The 19,268-nt window shown below is 37.4% G+C and overlaps 2 protein-coding genes across 2 annotated transcripts in view; one reads left to right on the forward strand and one right to left on the reverse strand.

Moving 5' to 3' along the window:
* The window catches only part of cdc73 (cell division cycle 73, Paf1/RNA polymerase II complex component, homolog (S. cerevisiae)), a 333,544-nt gene that overhangs the window by 128,386 nt on the left and 185,890 nt on the right, over nt 1-19,268 (forward strand). The window lies entirely within an intron of this gene.
* LOC144497897 (beta-1,3-galactosyltransferase 2-like) lies at nt 1,922-12,322 on the reverse strand. The gene is made up of 2 exons (XM_078219342.1): nt 11,831-12,322; nt 1,922-5,462 (listed from the first exon to the last, which is right to left on the reverse strand). The coding sequence occupies exon 2, from the start codon at nt 5,106-5,108 to the stop codon at nt 3,834-3,836; it is 1,275 nt and encodes a 424-aa protein (XP_078075468.1). The 5' UTR covers nt 5,109-5,462; nt 11,831-12,322; the 3' UTR covers nt 1,922-3,833.

The following is a 19,268-nucleotide window of genomic DNA, read 5'->3' on the forward strand; positions in this document are numbered from 1 at the left end:
ATTGGTTGTCAGCGTAATTTTTAACACAGGTATGATTTTTTAGCAAATGTTGTCCAGTCTCGAAATCGCATCTAATGTTGGAAATTCTGCTTTGAGTTTTGCAAGCCCAGGCTGATTTGTACCTTGCTCATTGCGAACTGCAAACTGGGACATGCTGTTTGATATGATCCACCAGTCTTTGGGACTAATGGCCTTGTACTAGCATCACACTGGTACTGAAATTCACATGCAATAGTATTCATTGGTGTGACACGTAAAACGTCTCTTTGCTTAACAGTAGCATCCTGTTAGCGGTGAGTGGCAGCAAAAAAAATCTTGTGCCTATTTTGCAGTCACAAAGCACATTGAGTTATTGGAACAGATGTCATTTTATCTGTTGAATCCTTCTGAAACGCTTGTGGGATTTAATGGTAATACTTGGAATATCCTCCTGCAGGGTCTTTGCACCTTGTGACAATTAGGAATGTCGGCCAGCAAGATCATGATTTGGTACTATTACAATTTGTAACTAAAAAATACTGAAAATTAGTTGAGATTTGTGGTTTCTATGGACATCTCCTGGTATATCTGTGCCTTTTAGCTATTGACATCTTTAAATAATAGTTGTAGCATTAATAAACAGAAAAGCCATTAACAGGAAAACTAAAAAGTGGTAAACATTATGAAATATTAGTTAGAAGAGTTATATTGATTTGCTTTGAAGACTTGTCCTGGAGAGTTAGTTTCTCTTTCTTGTCCCCACCCTTTCTGACTTGAGATTTTAGTTGTCAGGTTCTGTATATGAGCGAATAGGGAGGTGAATTGCAGATAAACATGCTTCTGTTTTCCTTCTGTCCATGTTTGTACTTGCTGCAGCAGTTAAGAGGAGAAATTTTGGCTGTGATTTGTTCTGTTTCCCCCCTCTGCCCCCTTCCTGGGTTTGTGTTATATGAACATTAAACTTCTGTCTTTTGTGTACCTGACATTGTGTGTCTCAAGTACATTTTATTTCACCAGCACTGTATTTGTTGCAGTTTGCTGAGAAGTAGTTTTCTGAAAGTACACCAGAATTTTTTTTTAAAGTAGAGGAGTTTAACATTTGCAGGGGAGTAGAGGAGTTTAACATTTGCAGGGGAGTAGAGGAGTTTAACATTTGCAGGGGATGTTCCGCATTTTAAAAAAAAAATGAAAATGGGTGCTCTAGATTAGTGGCACTTGAGGCAATATCTGTTGATATCCGCTAACTCGGCTAACGGACTGTAACATTTCGTGCCATCCCTTCTATTTAGCCTTTGGAAAGTAATTTTTTGTGAAGAAAAACTAACCTGTTTTGATGTAATTGTTAAGTCGGTTTTCTGTTTTCAGCTTAACTGCAGCCTAAGTTAGTTTTCAGAACCGAATGATTTGATATTTATGTCTTCCATCCTAATTAGCATTTTGTGATTCTGACAATTGTGTAGTTAAATTGAGTCACCAACTTGCATTTATGCGGTATTTTTAACATAACAAAGGCACTTCACATACGGGCAAATAAAGATTGCTGAGTCAAAGAAATATTAAGAACATCGGAGCAGGGGTAGGCCATTTAGCCCTCCTGGCCTGCTCCAGCACTCTGTGACATCATAGCTGAGCTGGTTGTGGTCTCGACTCCACTTTCCTGTCTGCCTTCCCTAATCATTCACTCCCTTACCTAACAGAAGTCTGTTTAACTCTGCCTTAAATAAATTCATAGATTCAGCCCCAACTACCTTCTGGGGAAGAGAGACAAGTGATCAAAAGATTGGCCAGGCCGGTGGACTTTAGGTACTGTATCAAAAGAGGAGAGTGGTGGAAAAGTTTTAGGGAGAGAATTCTAGAACATGTAGCCTAACTGAGTGAAGGCATGGCCACCAAGAATAGACCAAAATAGGGTGGGGGACTATGTTGTGTTGGAGACCATTGTTGGAGGTGCAGAGAGCTGTATGATATTTGTGCTGTTGGCAAAGGTTACTGGGATCAGAAAGAATGAGGCCAGTGAGCATTTTGAAGACAAGGATGTAAATTATGTCTTTGAGGTGGTGTGGAATAAGAGCCAAAGTGGGTTAATATTTACACAGGTAGTGGGAAAGTGGGACTTCGGGATAGAAAAAGGACAGCAGATATGGAGTTTAGTTTCGTACAAACTGGGATAATGTCATCCTGTGTTGGAGTGTCGTACTTATTACTTGGGCGTTTTTCAAGCATTTCTAAATCAATATTATAAACGTTGCTTAGAATGATGTGTTGCATTTATTCAAAGATTCATTCCATTTAGGATTTTGCAAAAATCTAATTTAAAAAAAAACATTTAAATATGCCAAAACTCGAAAGCAAACTGGTGATATTTATGTTATACCACGGATGGTCTTTAACTTAGTTTTTCTTAATGAATAAGAGATGCTTCTACGTGGCGAATGTATGAAATGAAGGTCAACCACACAGCCACCATGTTTATGTTTGAATTATGAGAAATTAGATTTCAGTATTGTATAAAAATAGATGCAAAATGTGCATGATGCGTTTCAGTTTATGACACACAACATTTCAGTTGCATTCCAGAATTACTTTAATACTATCATCAAACACATGTTTTCAGTAGTGATTTAATAATGGGTTTCCAAGCTTTAAATTTATCTCTTCCTTTTTTTTGGAGCTGTACAATGATCTTGATAAATTTACAGCAGAAAGCAATATTGCACAATGGAACTTTCAATACAAAAAAGAAACAAAGTACCATGGTTGACAGCAAGATAGGAACATTGGAAGGAAAAATTGATTTTTAGACTTGTACCCTCTTTCGGTTGTCTATTAAGTTACACCCGAATTATTTAACAATTGCAGCAATAAAGCTTTATTGGCATCTTCACAAAATCTCTGTCCAGCTGGGGAGGGGGTGCACAAGGGAAACTGAGGAAAATCAGTTGTTTCAATAAATAGACAATTTTTTTTGAAGTAGTTTTCCACTTCTTCCTGTAAACAAAGTATACCACAAAAAGATGGTCAGAAATAAAATGTGAACGTAAATATGAATGGTTTTGTGGAGGAACATACAATTGAAGTCAATAATCTGGAAAAGTAATAAAAGTTCCCCTCAAAAAAAAGTTGGTGAACTAACATTTTAGATCAGATAAAAGTTACATCATTATATCCAAGCTTTTGTTTCTCCATTCAGGCCTGAATGTGTCCCTTTATGTACTCGAGGAAAGAGGCATTCCATTCACAAATCAATCTTTCATACACACCATTCTATGAGTGTTCTTTTTGATTCATTAAACAGTCTACCTTTGTAACGGAAATGTTGTAATTTGGCAAATAATTTTTCATTTTAGAAATTTTCAGTGTTGGTTTTAAACGATGTAGTTTTATAAAATCATTCTAATTTACTGTTCTCAAGTGACATTCCTTAAATAATTTCTATCAACAAGATTGAACAAAACTTGACACAGATTAACTTGTACAGCTATCAACAAAATTTGGAACCACATTCTATTTCAAGATTATCTATTGTTGCCACAGTTAAACAGTAAGAATAGTTCACTGAGGTTCATTGCTTTGCATTGCCTAAAATAAAATTCAAGTTTGGTATACATAGACATTCAGTCAACTAAGAACTCCAAAAGCAGATAAACGTCACAACATGTACTGCCCATTGTATGCTTACAACTTTTTCTGAGAGGCTAACTTTTAAATTAAGAATTTTTAAAAAAATGCAAACCCGGGTAATGATTTTGTAAGTGTTGGAATGTTACATTGGCTTCATACATAGTCTTTATACATGCTTGGATAATTCATTTACAATACAGTGAAGATTGGGTATCTTGGATTCTGAATTGTCATCAGTGCACTTTCTTTATGCGATACTTGCCATGTCCTCTGTAGCCTTTCTCTTTTGCCATGCTGGCACAGGCGTTGTGCTTGTTTTGCTGCAAGTGGTTCCAGTATTTGATTAAGTCACTGGGCTGGAACTGATGGGAGGTAATTAAATGGCTATATTTACAGCTGGAATAAGAAACTCGCCAGTGATTGAAGAGGAACTCATTGGGTGGTGGCACTGGGTCAATTCTCAGTTTGGCAAGACAGATTCCAACATAGACATCTTCTAAGTGCAAACGCCGGATGCTCAAAGAGACTTTAAAAATCTTTTCTGCTAAGTCCCCAGAGAAAACATAACCGGTGCCCGAACAGAAAACTGGATAGCGTTCACTGGGGTAGAGCTCTGGAGGCATGTACCATTTGCTATCCTTGTTACGGTTTGGGGAATAACCACGCATCAGATATCCAGTGAAATAGTTGTGACGTGGAGGATGCACAGGCTTTAACAGTTTGTTTATTAAATACTCTGTGTTCACAAACATATCACTGTCAGTCTTCATAACATACCGGGCATGCGGGCAATATGTTGCGACCCAGTTCATTCCCATCAAAGTTTTAATAGTCAGATTGTAATATGTATCCAGAAAGTCTTGTTGAATAATATCATGATATTGTCTGCTTTCTTCCAGTAAAGTCTGTTGAAAGTTCCCACTAGCCTTTCTAAAACCTAGGAGAAAGAGATGTACCATATGTAATCCAGGGGCGATGCTTTCATTTCCCCAGGTTTGCCTAATGGCATGTCGAGCTTCAATTTGGTCAGGTTCAGCTGCAATCAACATAATTAAGAATGGGGTTTGTCCTTCACATTTGTTTGGTTCATTAATGATATACTTATACTGGTGATGGGGTATATACCCTGTTCTCTTCTTGCTGTACATGGTTCCATTAGCATTCAATACATCCCCTAATCCAGTTACATCAGGAGGAGAAAGTGCGGTGCTTGAATTCACTGTATGAACCTTGTATACTTGAGCAGCCTCTTTCCAAATGTTCCTCGTTGTGCTCTGGTTGTTAGTACTTTTTGGTGACCTGAATCCTCTCATTGTATGAGAAACAGAATAACCAGTTTCTCTTGACCAGGTTTTGCTAGTTACCCAATCATGCTGCTTAATGAACAGAAACATTGCAAATAAAAACACAAAGCATATAAGTGCAATAATATGAGTACGAAACAAAGAACGTTTAACATTCCAGGTCATCTTCATTAGGCAGCAGTACCGTCTTCTCCACTGGAGCATGTTGCAGCGCGGCTATTTGCAATGTCTAGTGCTTTTTTTGTGCTCACATGGGCTGTGTTTTACAACACAGCCAATCCTTTAAGGCTGTGTCCCTTATTAAACTGCTCTAGGAGCTTGATTTTTATGATATATCTGTGTCTTATTTCTTCAGAAGTAGTATTTGGCCTATTGCAGATTTTTTTCCTTTATTCACCTCATCCAAGTGCAATCAGTAAGTAAATAATCCATATTTACATGCGAGTATTTGTTGATTTAGTAGTTCCAATGAAGCAACATATTTATTTAAGTAAATGTTGACGGTACTTAATGCCCAAACTTCTGGAGGAGTTGTTCTTGATATTCTGTAGAAGGAAACTGCAACATAATTCAGTCATTATAAATTGTAGTCTATGGTTCAAACTTGTACACATTGTATTAAATTCAGATTATTGGCTAAGTAGAAATTACTCAACATTTATATTACATGTATATTTGAAGTATCAAAGTTCTCCTGTTCTAATATCCATTGTTCTGGGCTCTTGGACCTCATGCTTTTTATTACACAAATCTACAATGCAAAGGGTTTGCAAGTTTCTATTTTATATAATGAAACTTTTTGGCATACAGAGAAAATTTAATTTACTGTTGTGGATTACTTTACTGAAATATTACAGTTACAATGCCCATCGATTTTGAAGTTCTAGTAAAATTCAAATCTGCCTTCTTGCAAATAATACTTATTACAATCTTTTTTTAAATGAACATGTTTTTTATTTTTATAGTACTAAAATTAGCCTTTCCTCCCTCAACATTAGCTAATGAGTCAGAGGCCCTTTGCAGTCAAGTCTTGAATTGGACTAACTGGAGGGGTAATTTGTGAAAGAATTATAGTCATAGTGCTTCTGTCAACCTGTTCTGTATTTTAAAAGTCAATGAGGAGGAGCACCTGTCAATTAATTTTCAGTCTTTAGTTGCCTCAATTCAGAAACTTTGAACACTAGCACACGATAAGCATCTCTACTTGTCACTCACCTTTAAACATGTACTTAGAACTGTGAAGTTGTAAAGAATAGTTTTAAGTTTTCTTGCCTCATGCTCCAAAATTAGCTTCAGTTTTGCAACTAGTGAAATGAAACATGGGCACTCCTCGTTTCATACTAAAACAAAATTGAAGCATTTTCTTGTACTTGCAGGAAAGAAGTTGTCTAATACCTGTAGAATTTAGCTTTAATTGGATGCCTGATAGATGTAACCATCTATAACGCAAAGCAATGCTTTTGATAATATTGAACTGACCAAGCAATGAATTTCAACTCGTCATTGATGGAAATATTGTTTATCTTTATAAACAGTTAATATTTTCCTGAGTAAAGCTTTGATTGTTGAAGCACTTGCTCCAGTTGATGTAATTTCAACAGTCCAATTTCCATACACGGTAATGAATGTGTTCAAATATTGCATTTTAGACTAAGTCCCTGGCCATATTAATCAACATACCCTTGCTTATCCTTTCAGCACACGTGGCTTAACATAACTAGAACAAGTAAGAATCATTTATTTTTCATATACATCAGGATTGCAGGTAGGGAAATGACTTAAGAGTCCAGATACAAATATGGCTCGTTCTTCACTATTATGAATTTTCAGAGATTTTATACACAAAGATTTTAAGAGCATGCAAGTTCAATCTTAAGTTACATTTATATAATTGCATATAATACAGATTGTATACTACATACATTATTTAAAGCTCGGTCAACACTTGGCTTTTGAGATCAAGTTTTTTTTTACAAAACTTGATGTACAAAAAAAAAGCAGTGTTGTTAAGCATCGATGTTGGTTATGTGAACAGTAAATTTTTAGTTGTTCAAAATATCACTTGGCTAATGCATTAATGTTTACCAGAAAGGTGTTGCAAGAGGAGTAGAGTCATTATATGCTCAAGATTTAAAAAATAACTAATCTCCATAAAAGTAAAAAAAGGATTAAGATGCTTAAAATTATATTTTTGTGATGTGATTTTAAAAAATTGTTTCAAAATTAATGTAAATGGATCTAAGCTCTGAGAGAAAATCTAATACATGAGCACCCTCAATAAATAGTATTTAATAGTTTAGTAACGCAAAACTGAGAGATCAACATGGGCTACAAATTGTAGTTGAGTGGGAGTAGTAAGTAGATGTATTTGTGGGAACATAGCGAAAAGAAAACACAGACTTCAAATAGCTTTTAGTATTGATTACTTTTGTTATTTTTGAAATATTAATCAAATTGGCTTTTAGTTCCATTTTGTTCTGTAAAATGTTCTTAAGAATGAGTTTCAATGGAATACGTTTCATTGATTAAAGGCAGCCATTTGCTGCTGTATAGAATTGTTGAGGGCCTTGTACCTTTAAATTGCGATGCCTCTCTTTCAGAATTGCAGAAATTACATGGGAATTCCCAGCTCCACATGGTTTAAGTTCAGCTTAGCTTGTTTCAGCTTTTTAACACACTGCAGAATGACTGAGCGCTTGCAAATTCCTCTTGATTAATCAATAATCAAAATCGTTTTTTATAAACATTTATTGAACTTATCAATGTTTTAAAGTTTTACTGATGCATTTAGGCAGCAGTGACAAATAATTACATTTTTCCTTCTAGTGACATGTCTTGTAGCAATCCCTTTCAAATGAATAAATGGTCGCAGTGAATATCAGCAATTAGATAATGAAACAAGCATTATGTAGCTTAAAAGTAGCAAGTTGAAGTATGGCTGGCTCCAGTACCATTCCAGTTCTAAACCAAGACTCAAAGAAAATTTGGAGGCAATCTGCAATATCCAGTCACAATAGAAAATGTTGCCTAGATTAATGACTTTAATCTCCTGTTATTTAACATGCAGTGACATAATTAAAGAAATGCCAATTTAATGGATTATTCCTGTTAGGTTGTTTTCATGTAGGGCATGCTTTGAATGAATATAGCAATAAGTAAAGTGGGAGGAAAGGAGGTGACCTGGAATCATTTTACGCAAGTGGTGCCCTATTCAGAACTTATTTAGACAGACTGAGAAATGATTGAAAGATGATCATTGAATTCTGAACAGTCATGGGTGGTGCAGCATGTCTGTACCATGAGTGGTTCGAGGTGGACATAGTTCCTCTAGAGATGCATGAGGCAGACAAAGCACTCTATTTTCTCCTGCCACACCCAATGTTCTTGTGTTTGTTGACCAGCTGGAGATCACTACTGACAGTGAGTATTTGTCATACTTCTTGAAATAGCTTTGCCATTTTGTTTTTGGAAATATGTGCTTTGTCATTTGAGATGATATAAGTAGCCTAGGGTTAAACCAGTCTTGGGCTCCTTATTGTGCTCAACCCTCGACCAATTGTTCCTATAATTTACTCAGATTGAGAACAAATCAACTGCATTCCATAGGTGAAGTCATGTGTGGGGAGACGTGCATGAAAATGAATGCATAATTATGAGTTTGAGAATGATTAAAGTGCTGAAGGGACTTTAATAATTTTGGCAGAAAATAAGATATATTTAATGGGTCCTGTGTATAATGGGTGGGGAGATGATGGTGGCTATGTTGGCATAATTTTAAAAGATCACGTTTGACAAGCATTGACCCTGCAGGAGCAGAAGTTGATGTGGTGCATCAATACTGCTTGATTTTGCAGTCAGCTGAAATAACTACAGCTAGAAATGGTGTTAAGATTATGTTATCAAGTAAAGGTAAACATTGTATACTAGAAGAAATCACTTAAGGGATTAAGGACTCTTTAATTCTGTTGACATTTTCTGGCACCAGTAAACAGGTTGATGTAGCAGCAGTTTATAATTGAAAGAGTTAACTGCTGAGATCAACTATTTATTGGAAGTAGCATCGGCCGCCTTTGGTTTTAATGCAGCAGTTGTTAGTGAATTATTAAACAGTTTGTCACGTTTGCCATAAGGCACTTAATTGTTTACCTGGGAGTGTGCTGTAAGATACAAACATAATGAAAGAGTTGTTTTGATGTCATCAACCAAGAATATATAAATTTAGTGGTTTAATTCACAATCTTTTGACTGCATAATAGATGTAAAATACAAATGTCAATTATATACCAAGCTCGATGATTAACATATGTAAATGTTGTGATTTTAAAGCTAAAAGATGAAAAATACAAGTGCATACCATGATAGACAAGGTAGGGAGAGAAAAGTACACTTACAGCACATGGTGTATTGAATGGCAAGAAGATAGTGATGCATGAACATTTTTTGTATTGTTTTAATGGGTTTTTTGCTATCGGACAGACAGTAAAATAAATGAGGATGTGTCCATCAGCAATACTTTGAAATCCTGTTGTGTCAAATTTTCCTGCAAAGATGCTCTCAATTTGAATATTCTATTTAAAGAACTTGTGGTTTACAAAATGTCAATTTTACTTCCACGATCTTGCAGCTACTCTTGAACTTGCAGTGGAATATTCTTAATATTATATTTCTGCTTCACTATTATTGGTGTTGCTTAATGCAAAATGGTAAATTGAAAAATGACCTTTTTGCTTGAATTGTATACAATCATGTTGATGAAATGAAACATAAAGCATTCTAAGACAACAGTGGGTTAAAGAAACAAATAGTCTTGAATTTCAAAAACTTTATTTTCTCATGCTGAACTACCTTTTGCTGTCCTCGGGGCAGATATCCTGATTCTGTGAGCAGCAAATAGAGGAGTTTAAGGGCAAATCAAATATATTATTGAGCCCTCATTATATTTGTGAGAAAATCTCCATTCTGTAGCAGGATGTATTTTTTTACTTAGATTTCTTGCATTTGGATTTCAAAATAAATTTGGAATTTATTTTACTGTAGTAATGTGTAGTAATGTATAATTTATTTTACTGTAGTAATGTGTAAGTTTAAACAGCTCGCAATGGTTGGTAATTCATTGTTTTTTTAAATTTCTAATCTCTTGCATTCAATAGATTGTAGTCACATTGGTTTGTTTGTTGAATTTGGAATTATTGACACCTTCAGTATACAAAGGTTGGACGTTTTCCCAAAAGAATAGTATATACGCATTACCTTTTAATTAAACATTATTGCAAATTCATTGCCAATCATTTGAGATCTCTGGCTAATGTATGTTTATTGTAATCTTTATTTCAGGGATATACTGATTTAACAGTTGTAATTGAACAGCTTTTTGCTTACACTGTATGGTTAGGGCTGTGTGACATTGCAGTTGCTTTAATATAGTGGATGATGAATGGTTATTTTCCAATTTTGAGGATAGGTTCCTGATTCTGCCCCAATGAACTTCACATTTTTAATTTAGTGAGACATTGAAATAACTTTTTGTTTAACATTCCGAAATGTGAAAGATATTTAAAGGCTGTAGACATTTTCTGAGGTAGAAACTTTGTTTATGGTGGTCCTAATTATTGCAATGTACAGTGTAATATCTCTATTCCCTTTCTTGTGTTTCTCTGCAATATTCTGGTTTCAAATAATTAGTCTTGTTTAGTTGTCGGTTAATTAGTTACTACTTAATAGGTTCTCAGTACATAAAAGTACTATTACATACTGAAAACCTATTACACTGCCTGTCACTAGGTGGTAGTGCTCAGCGTACATGAGCTCGATTTCACTGTAACTATCCCAGTAACATTTATTTGAAATGTTTTATCTCTGTTTTAGAAAAATCTACAAAACTGCAATTTAATTTTTAAAATATCCCATCGACTCCAGCATGTTAATATAAAATTCTGCATGCACGTTTTTATTATAATTCAACTAAATGTGACCAGCCATGAATCTGCATAAAGTCAGCAAAGCTCAGGAGTTACTTATTAAATGTCATTACATTTTTTCTTACAGGCATGTTCAGTTGTATTGTGATGTTATTAAAAAGTAACGTTGCTGCCGGCACAGCAACTGCTTTTATATTTAAAACTGTTTAATGATTCATTGCAGTCTGCTGATTGATGTCTGAGCCAAACACTGACTGCAGTACAACATTTTTTGAATAAGATTTAGCAGTTTGTAAGTCTGGCAATTTAAATATGGAGCTGCTCGCATAACATTCGTTGTTTATTCCTGGTATCAAGAAAAATATCGCAAGAGGAATGGAAACTATCTAGTCTGTGATGGATGCAAAACTGTGCACTGTCACAGATGACGCAAGGATATATAAAGATTTAGACTAAGTTTTTCTACTCTGGAGAATGGGCTTATGTAGTAAACATTTTGATGTTTGCCAAATGTTTTTAGCTTTCATAGCTTAAAATAGTCTGCCCTTACGGGATGTGGTCAAGTCTTGAATAAACCAAATGTATCTATATATTTTAAGCAATAACATAACAAACCAGCATTGTATAGCCCACTTGTGCTGTTTAACAAATATAATTTGACTTATCTTTGTTTCGTCTTTTGTTTTGATGGCTCAGTGCTCACAGCATGTGGCACAGAGTAAAACCATTTAACTGGGCTTTCAAGCTGTTTGTATATTGGAAATTGCTGTTAGATATATAATTAAGATTAATTCTAGGCAATACTTTAAACCAAAAAATCTGTATTGCTTTTTGAAGCTGTTGTCATCCATTTTCTTTATACTGTAGTCTATAACAAACCGTGAATTTAATCTGTTCCGTTTTTGCTTCATTGCTGAAACACAGATGCTCCTGTATAGGAACAATTGGTCTCTTGTTCTCGACGCAACTTAAAAAGCATAAGAATAATACATGTAAGCTTCAACATACCTTCTTTTGTCGGGCCCCTTATGGGTAGCGATGCATACGCCGGCTGGAAACATGTTTTTGGCTAGCCATCATACCAGCAAGAGGCTGCCGCTGAACATGCGCATATCTGGAGTAATTCAGCCTACGCTTAATTTTTACTTTTGTCTGCCCATCTGTCTGTGCATTATAGAGAATTGCCTCAATAAAAGCACTGAGGATCTTCTTTCACTTTTGAAGACAGTTGCTTATCCTAGTAGCCACACTGGAGAACAGTTCATCAGCTCTTTAGTTAAATGATGCAGTTCTACGATCCTCAGCTGTATTTCTGGTCGATCAGTGTTTATAGACATCAGCAATAGAAGGCAACTGCTGTGTGCATGGACTGATTCTTCAGTTGTGTACGGCATATTAGGGGAGCTACGTCCAGTCCTGTGGGTTGCTAGGCAGCTAAGGCATGATGTGAGCAGTGTTGATGCCGCGTAGGCTGGTCTGTTAAGCTTACTCCTTTTGCATAAAATAAGAACAGGATCTGCTTTTGACTGACTGTCCTCTGGTAGCAGAAGGAAACGTCAGTGTACAGGAGACTCCCACGTGATCATTACTGTATTAATGTCCTTCCTGTCTTCGATAACAGTGCTGCTGCAGGACTCCTGGTGTTAGCTGAAGGAATATGTGATTTTGTCAATGGGTTTTGCTTCACTGGGAATCTTAAATACAAAACGCTGGTAGCAAGCTTAAAAAGAGGAGCAAGTATTTTATTTGCAGAACTGTTCCTTTTTAGCCTTTTTGATAAAAGTGAAAAATAATAGTTCAAACTCATTTTTCTTTTTGCATACTATTTGAGATTTTTTTTCTTGCTTACCAAATGAAATGAAAATTGGATGATTGGACAGGACCATTTACTTTAAAAAGAAATACCCATTTTTGTCCCGTAAATATTTTGATGAAAAATTTACCCCTCCCCAGTTCCCTTTCTTGCTAACACTTGGAGAGCTAAAAGATTTAAAAATATACTGTTTTTATTGGCAGGCAGCAGTTGATCATTTTTGTTGTTTTTCCACACATTAGTGTTAATTCAAATTAAATTGAAAGGAGGGGAGAAAAGCAAGTCTTGTAAACACATTAAATTACAACCAACATCACTATAAAGTACATTGAAATTATTCCCTGAATCAGGAGAATGTAGATAACTTAAGAGTGTGCTTGTGTCAATTCTCTACATGCAGATACAGAAATTAAAAATAAAAATGTCCACTGCTACCTTGTTATTCCCTGAATGAGAGGATAGATAACTTGGATTAGCACTTCTCTAGAGTCAGGCTGCACACAAGAAAACTGGCTGTTATTTTTTTCATCTGGATGTGTATCACCATCACTTAACCAAACAGCCTAACTGAAATTTGAGAGTTTCTGGATTGTAAATTATATTCAGAAACCTTTTTTTAAACCTAGGTTGTCAGGAATGTCCTATGTTTACAGAAACTGGATTTTAATTGTTATGTTAACCCAGTAAGAAAATTATAAGGGCATTTAAAACATCTTTCAACTTCTTTGTATATTAGTTAGAAAAATGTTTTGACAGAACATTACAATTGAAGCCTGTTTACTTTCGATTTTGTGTGGGAAAGCCTGGTACTGAAGGGACATTTTGGACGACCAATGGGGATGAGATGGTGATGCAACTTTAAGGAATGCATTTAAGGCCATAACAAATAAGAACAGGAGTAGGCTGTTTGATCCCTCGAGCCTGATCCAGCATTCCTCATGTCCACTTTCCCCCTTGATTCCCTTACTGTCAAAAATCTATCTCCACCTTAAATATACACAAGGACTCTGCCCCCACAGCTCTCTGTGGCAAGGAGTTCCAAAGACTCTCAACCCTCAGAGAAGAAATTCCTCTTCATCTCAGTCTTATATTGGCACCCCTTTCTTCTGAGACTATGCTCCCTAGTCTTAGACTTCCCCCATGAGAGGAAACATCCTCTCAGCATTTATCCTGCCAAACCGTAAGAATCCTATATGTTTCAATGAGATCACATCTCATTCTTCCAAATTCCAATGAGTAGAGTCCCAACCTGTTTAACCTTTCCTCATAAGACAATCCCTCCATACTGGGATCATCCTAGTGAACCTTCTGTGAATTGCCTCCAAGAAAATAACATCTTTCCTTAAATAAGACAACCAAAGCTGCTCACAATAACCCTGATTCACTTGCCTAACAAGAATCAATCTACCTCCACCTTAAAAAGATATTCAGTTTCCAGCACGTTCTGAGACAGAGTTCCAAATTCGCACAATTCTCTGAGAAACAAATTCTCCTCATCTGTTATATGATTTTAAAACAGTGTATTGTTTGCAATATTAGATCATATTTGACCCCGAGCTGAGCTTACAACCACATACCCACACAATTCTGGCTGCCTTACCATGTTTTTGCCTCTAAACTTGCGGTTGTCCAGAACTCCGCTGCCTGTATCTCATTAAGTTCTGTTCACCCATTGCCCCTGTGCTTAGTAGCCTACACTGGCTTACAGTTAAACAACACTTTAGATTTTAAACAAAAACAGAAAAAGCTCAGCAGGCCACACAGTATATGTTGGAAGAGAGGTAGAGTTACCATCTCGGGTCAATAACCTTTAAGTAGTATTTCCAGCATCTTCTAAACCCGTGAACTCTTATCACATCAGAAGGACAAAGACAGCATGGGAAAATCACCACCTGCAAGTCCCCCTCCAAGCCACATATCATCCTAACTTGGAACTATATCACTTTTGTGTCAGCTGATGTGTTTATTAAAGATTATTCATTTTATATAGAAGAAGCACTTTCCACAAGGATGACATATGTGGGGGAAAAAGCACAAGGGTATAAATGAAAGCAAAATGGTATCAATTGTCCAAAACCATTATTTTAGTTTGGAATATTTCTCATCACTGGTTAGTTGAAAAAAAGCAGTGAAAGAAAGATAGGGCATAGAAGTGTACTGTCTTTGTTAGTGTTTGTTAGTGTATTCACTGTCACTGGGTCAAAATCTGAAAACTCCCCTCCTAACAGCACTGGATGGACCCGTACCATATGGCGGGCAGCAGTTCAAGATGTTGGCTCACAAGTACCACCTTGAGGGCAATAAATGCTGGCCTTGCCAGTTATGCCCACACCCCGTGAAATCATTTTTAAAAATTCAGTTTTCCACTATCTGCCGTATTTTGCTTTTGTACTTTGTGATTTTATAGTTCTCCTTGTTTTCAAAACCTCCTTTTGTCTCACCCCTCCTGACCATTGTAAACTCCTCCAACCCCACAGCCTTTCAAGGTCACCGCTCTTCCAATTCTGGGCTCTTTTAAGCATCACAATTTAAATTGCTGTACTATTGTTATTATGCCTTCAGCCTTTCTACCTCTATTTCCTCTTCAAGGTTGCTCTTTAAATCTGCATCTGTGACCAAGCTTTTGCTCATCTGCCTTGATAGCTCCCCAAGAATACAATGTGAGAAATAAGAGCAGGAGTAGGCCACTCAACCTGTCGAGCCTAATCAGTGAGTTCACAGCTGATCTTAATTCTACCTCAGCGGTTACCTTTCTGCACTTTGTCTATTATCCCTTGATTTCCTTAGAATCTAGAATCCATTGATCTCTGATTTGAATACACTAACAAAGACAGTACACTTCTATGCCCTATCTTTCTTTCACTGCTTTTTTTCAACTAACCAGTGATGAGAAATATTCCAAACTAAAATAATGGTTTTGGACAATTGATACCATTTTGCTTTCATTTATACCCTTGTGCTTTTTCCCCCACATATGTCATCCTTGTGGAAAGTGCTTCTTCTATATAAAATGAATAATCTTTAATAAACACATCAGCTGACACAAAAGTGAATTGGTAAATTTAATCAGCCATAATCCCACCAGAGTTGTATGATTTAAACATTTTGTTGTAGATAGCCCAATAGCTCAAAACAAAACTGAAAGATCAGCCACGTCAGCTCTGATCTGATCAAAGTTGAGGTATCTTCAAATGACAGCTACTAGCAGCACTTACTCAATGTGCTCAATTTATAGGATGATGATCTGTAGCCATTTTGTACAGTGAGGCATTAAAATGAGCTCCTACGGAACCAGGCACATTGAATCCCACAATAGTTGATGAACATGTAAGGCACTATATCAAGACATGGAAATAATTGTGCTTCAAAGACGAGAATGCCTTTGAAACTAAATCAGTGTGAAAATTCCATCATGTTAGATAAAAGAAAAAGCTAATTTCCAAGTTTCCCGTGCTACTTTTCAATGGCTCCAATTAGGTTTATGCAGTTGACACTACAGGGAGTCTGAACAACTATAAGTGACACACAGTGAAGGGGACCAAATCATTCTCTTCAGTTGACTTATAGATTAAGCTCATTTGAAACTTACAGTCAACCAATATAAATCCAATTCTCGTTTAAACACACCCCCATATTAGGGGGGAGAAAAATATTCGAGCTTTCAGGACTGCATATGGACATGTTGTTTAGAGTTGGATCCCAAATATAATCAATCTTTTGGTGGGCAAAGAAGAAAATCCTTTGAAAAAGTTAATGCTACAACAAATCAAACCAATAAATTGCTGTCTGCCACTCGTGCCAAAAGCTTTGATTGAGTGAAATAGTTTAATCACTTAATAGCTTATCCAAAACTCAGCTCCCTATGGCCAAATTCGCAGCAAGTCAGATTTGCCTATCACCCTGTGCTAGTTGGCCTTTCTTGACTCCCAGTTAAGCAATAGCTCAATTTTAAAATTTTCAACCTTGCTTTCAAATTCATCATAGCTTTGCTCCTCTTTCTCTGCACTGTTCTCGGCCATTACCAGCCTCTGATATCTTTGCACTCCTCTGCTTCTGGCCTCCTGGGCATTCTTGAGGCCCGTGCTCTAAAATTCATTCCCTAAACCTCTGACTCAGTGCTAGATTTTGTTTGATAATCTAGCATAAGGGTCTGGCACATATGGGATTAAAACGTGGCTGAATACAGTACCGTCCATACAGTGATGTAAGTGGGCACATGATTATGATCAGTTGTGTTATTTAAAGTCGTGTGTACCAGCAAACATGGAGACAGCTCCTAGTTTGTCCTCCCTGGAAGCCTTGGATGAACCTGTACCTGAGGTCATCATTGCAGATGTCAGAGCAGCCTTCTCGAAGGTCAATCCATGGAAAGCGACTAGTCCAGATGGGGTACCCAGACGTGCACTCCGATCCTGCGTGGATCAGCTGGCAGGGGTATTCACAGACATCTTCAACCTCTCTCACAACTATCTGAGGTCTCTATCTGCTTCAAGAAAACAACCATCATCCCGGTACCAAGGAGAAACCAAGCAGCGTGCCTTAATGACTATCGTCCGGTGGCTCTGACATCCATCATTGTTAAGTGCTTTAAAGGGTTAGTCATGGCACGAATCAATTCCGGCATCCCAGATTGCCTGGATCCACTAAAGTTTGCCTCCCGCAGCAAAAGGTCCACAGCAGACACCATCTCCTTGGCCCTGCACTCAACCCTGGAACACCTAGATAACAAAGACAGCTATATCAGATTCCTATTTAGCAACTACAGCTCAGCCTTCAAACCATTATTCCTATGAAACTCCTCTGAATTCCGTGGCCTGGCACTCTGTTCCTCCCTCTGCGATTGGATCCTGAACTTCTTAACATATAGACCGCAATCAGTGAGGATAGGCGACGACACCTCCTTCACGATCATCCTCAACACCGGTGCCCACAAGGCTGTGTCCAAAACCCCTTACTATACTCATACACCTATGACTGTGTGGCCAAATTCCTCTCCAACTCGATTTCAAGTTAGCTGATGACACCATCATAGTGGGTCAGATCTCAAACAATGACGAGACAGAGTACAGGAAAGAAGTAGAGAATCTGGTTAACTGGTGCAACGACAATAATCTCTCCCTCAATGTCAACAAAATGAAGGAGATAGTCATCGACTTCAGGAAGCGTAGTGGAGGACATGCCCCTGTCTACATCAATGGGGACGAAGTAGAAATAGTCGAGAGCTTCAGGTTTTTGGGTTTGCTGATCACTAACAACCTGTCCTGCTCCCCCCATGCTGACACTATACTTAAGAAAGCCCACCAACGCCTCTACTTTCTCAGAAGACTAAGGAAATTTGCTATGTCCACGACAACTCCCTTCAACTTTTACAGATGCACCATAGAATGCATTCTTTCTGGTTGTATCACAGGTTGGTATGGCTCCTGTTCTGTCAAGACCACAAGAAACCAAAAAGGATAGTGAACGAGGCCCAGTCCATCACTCAAACCAGCCTCCCATCCATTGACTCTGTCTACACTTCCTGTTGCCTTGGAAAAGCAGCCAGCATAATCAAGGACCCCAGACATACTCCCTTCCACCTTATTCTATCGGGAAAAAGATACAAAAGTCTGAGGACACATACCAACCAACTCAAGGACAGCTTCTTCTCTGCTGCCTTCAGACTTTTGAATGGGCCTACCTCACATTCAGTTGATCTTTCTCTACACCCGAGCTATGACAGTAACATGACATTCTGCACTTTCTCCTTTTCTTCTCTATGTACGGTATGCTTTCTGTATAGTGCGAAATAAACAATACTTTTCATCGTATACTGATAGAACCATAGAAAATTACAGCTCAGAAACAGGCCTTTTGGCCCTTCTTGTCTGTGCCGTGCCATTTTATGCCTAGTCCCACTGACCTGCACTTGGACCATATCCCTCCACACCCCTCTCATCCATGAACCCGTCCAAGTTTTTCTTAAATGTTAAAAGTGACCCCGCATTTACCACTTTATCCGGCAGCTCATTCCACACTCCCACCACTCTCTGCGTGAAGAAGCCCCCCCTAATATTCCCTTTAAACTTTTCTCCTTTCACCCTTAACCCATGCCCTCTGGTTTTTTTCTCCCCTAGCCTCAGCGGAAAAAGCCTGCTTGCATTCACTCTATCTATACCCATCAAAATCTTATACACCTCTATCAAATCTCCCCTCAATCTTCTACGCTCCAGGGAATAAAGTCCCAACCTATTCAATCTCTCTCTGTAACTCAGCTTCTCAAGTCCCGGCAACATCCTTGTGAACCTTCTCTGCACTCTTTCAATCTTATTTACATCTTTCCTGTAACTAGGTGACCAAAACTGTACACAATACTCCAAATTCGGCCTCACCAATGCCTTATATAACCTTACCATAACACTCCAACTTTTATACTCGATACTCCGATTTATAAAGGCCAATGTACCAAAGGCACTCTTTACGACCCTATCCACCTGTGACGTCACTTTTAGGGAACTCTGTACCTGTATTCCCAGATCCCTCTGTTCATACATGTGACAATAAATCAAATCAAAATTTGTAAATGGTTTTGAGTCAACAAAGACTTAGTTAACCTGTGTATGAGTACGAAGACTTCTTCAAACCTACCAAGCT

This window comes from Mustelus asterias, chromosome 8 (assembly GCF_964213995.1).
Source record: "Mustelus asterias chromosome 8, sMusAst1.hap1.1, whole genome shotgun sequence".
NCBI lineage: Eukaryota > Metazoa > Chordata > Chondrichthyes > Carcharhiniformes > Triakidae > Mustelus > Mustelus asterias.

Bases quoted from the DNA above. Each gene is read 5' to 3' on its own strand.
- LOC144497897 (XM_078219342.1), bottom strand. From the start codon at position 5,108: ATGCTCCAGTGGAGAAGACGGTACTGCTGCCTAATGAAGATGACCTGG.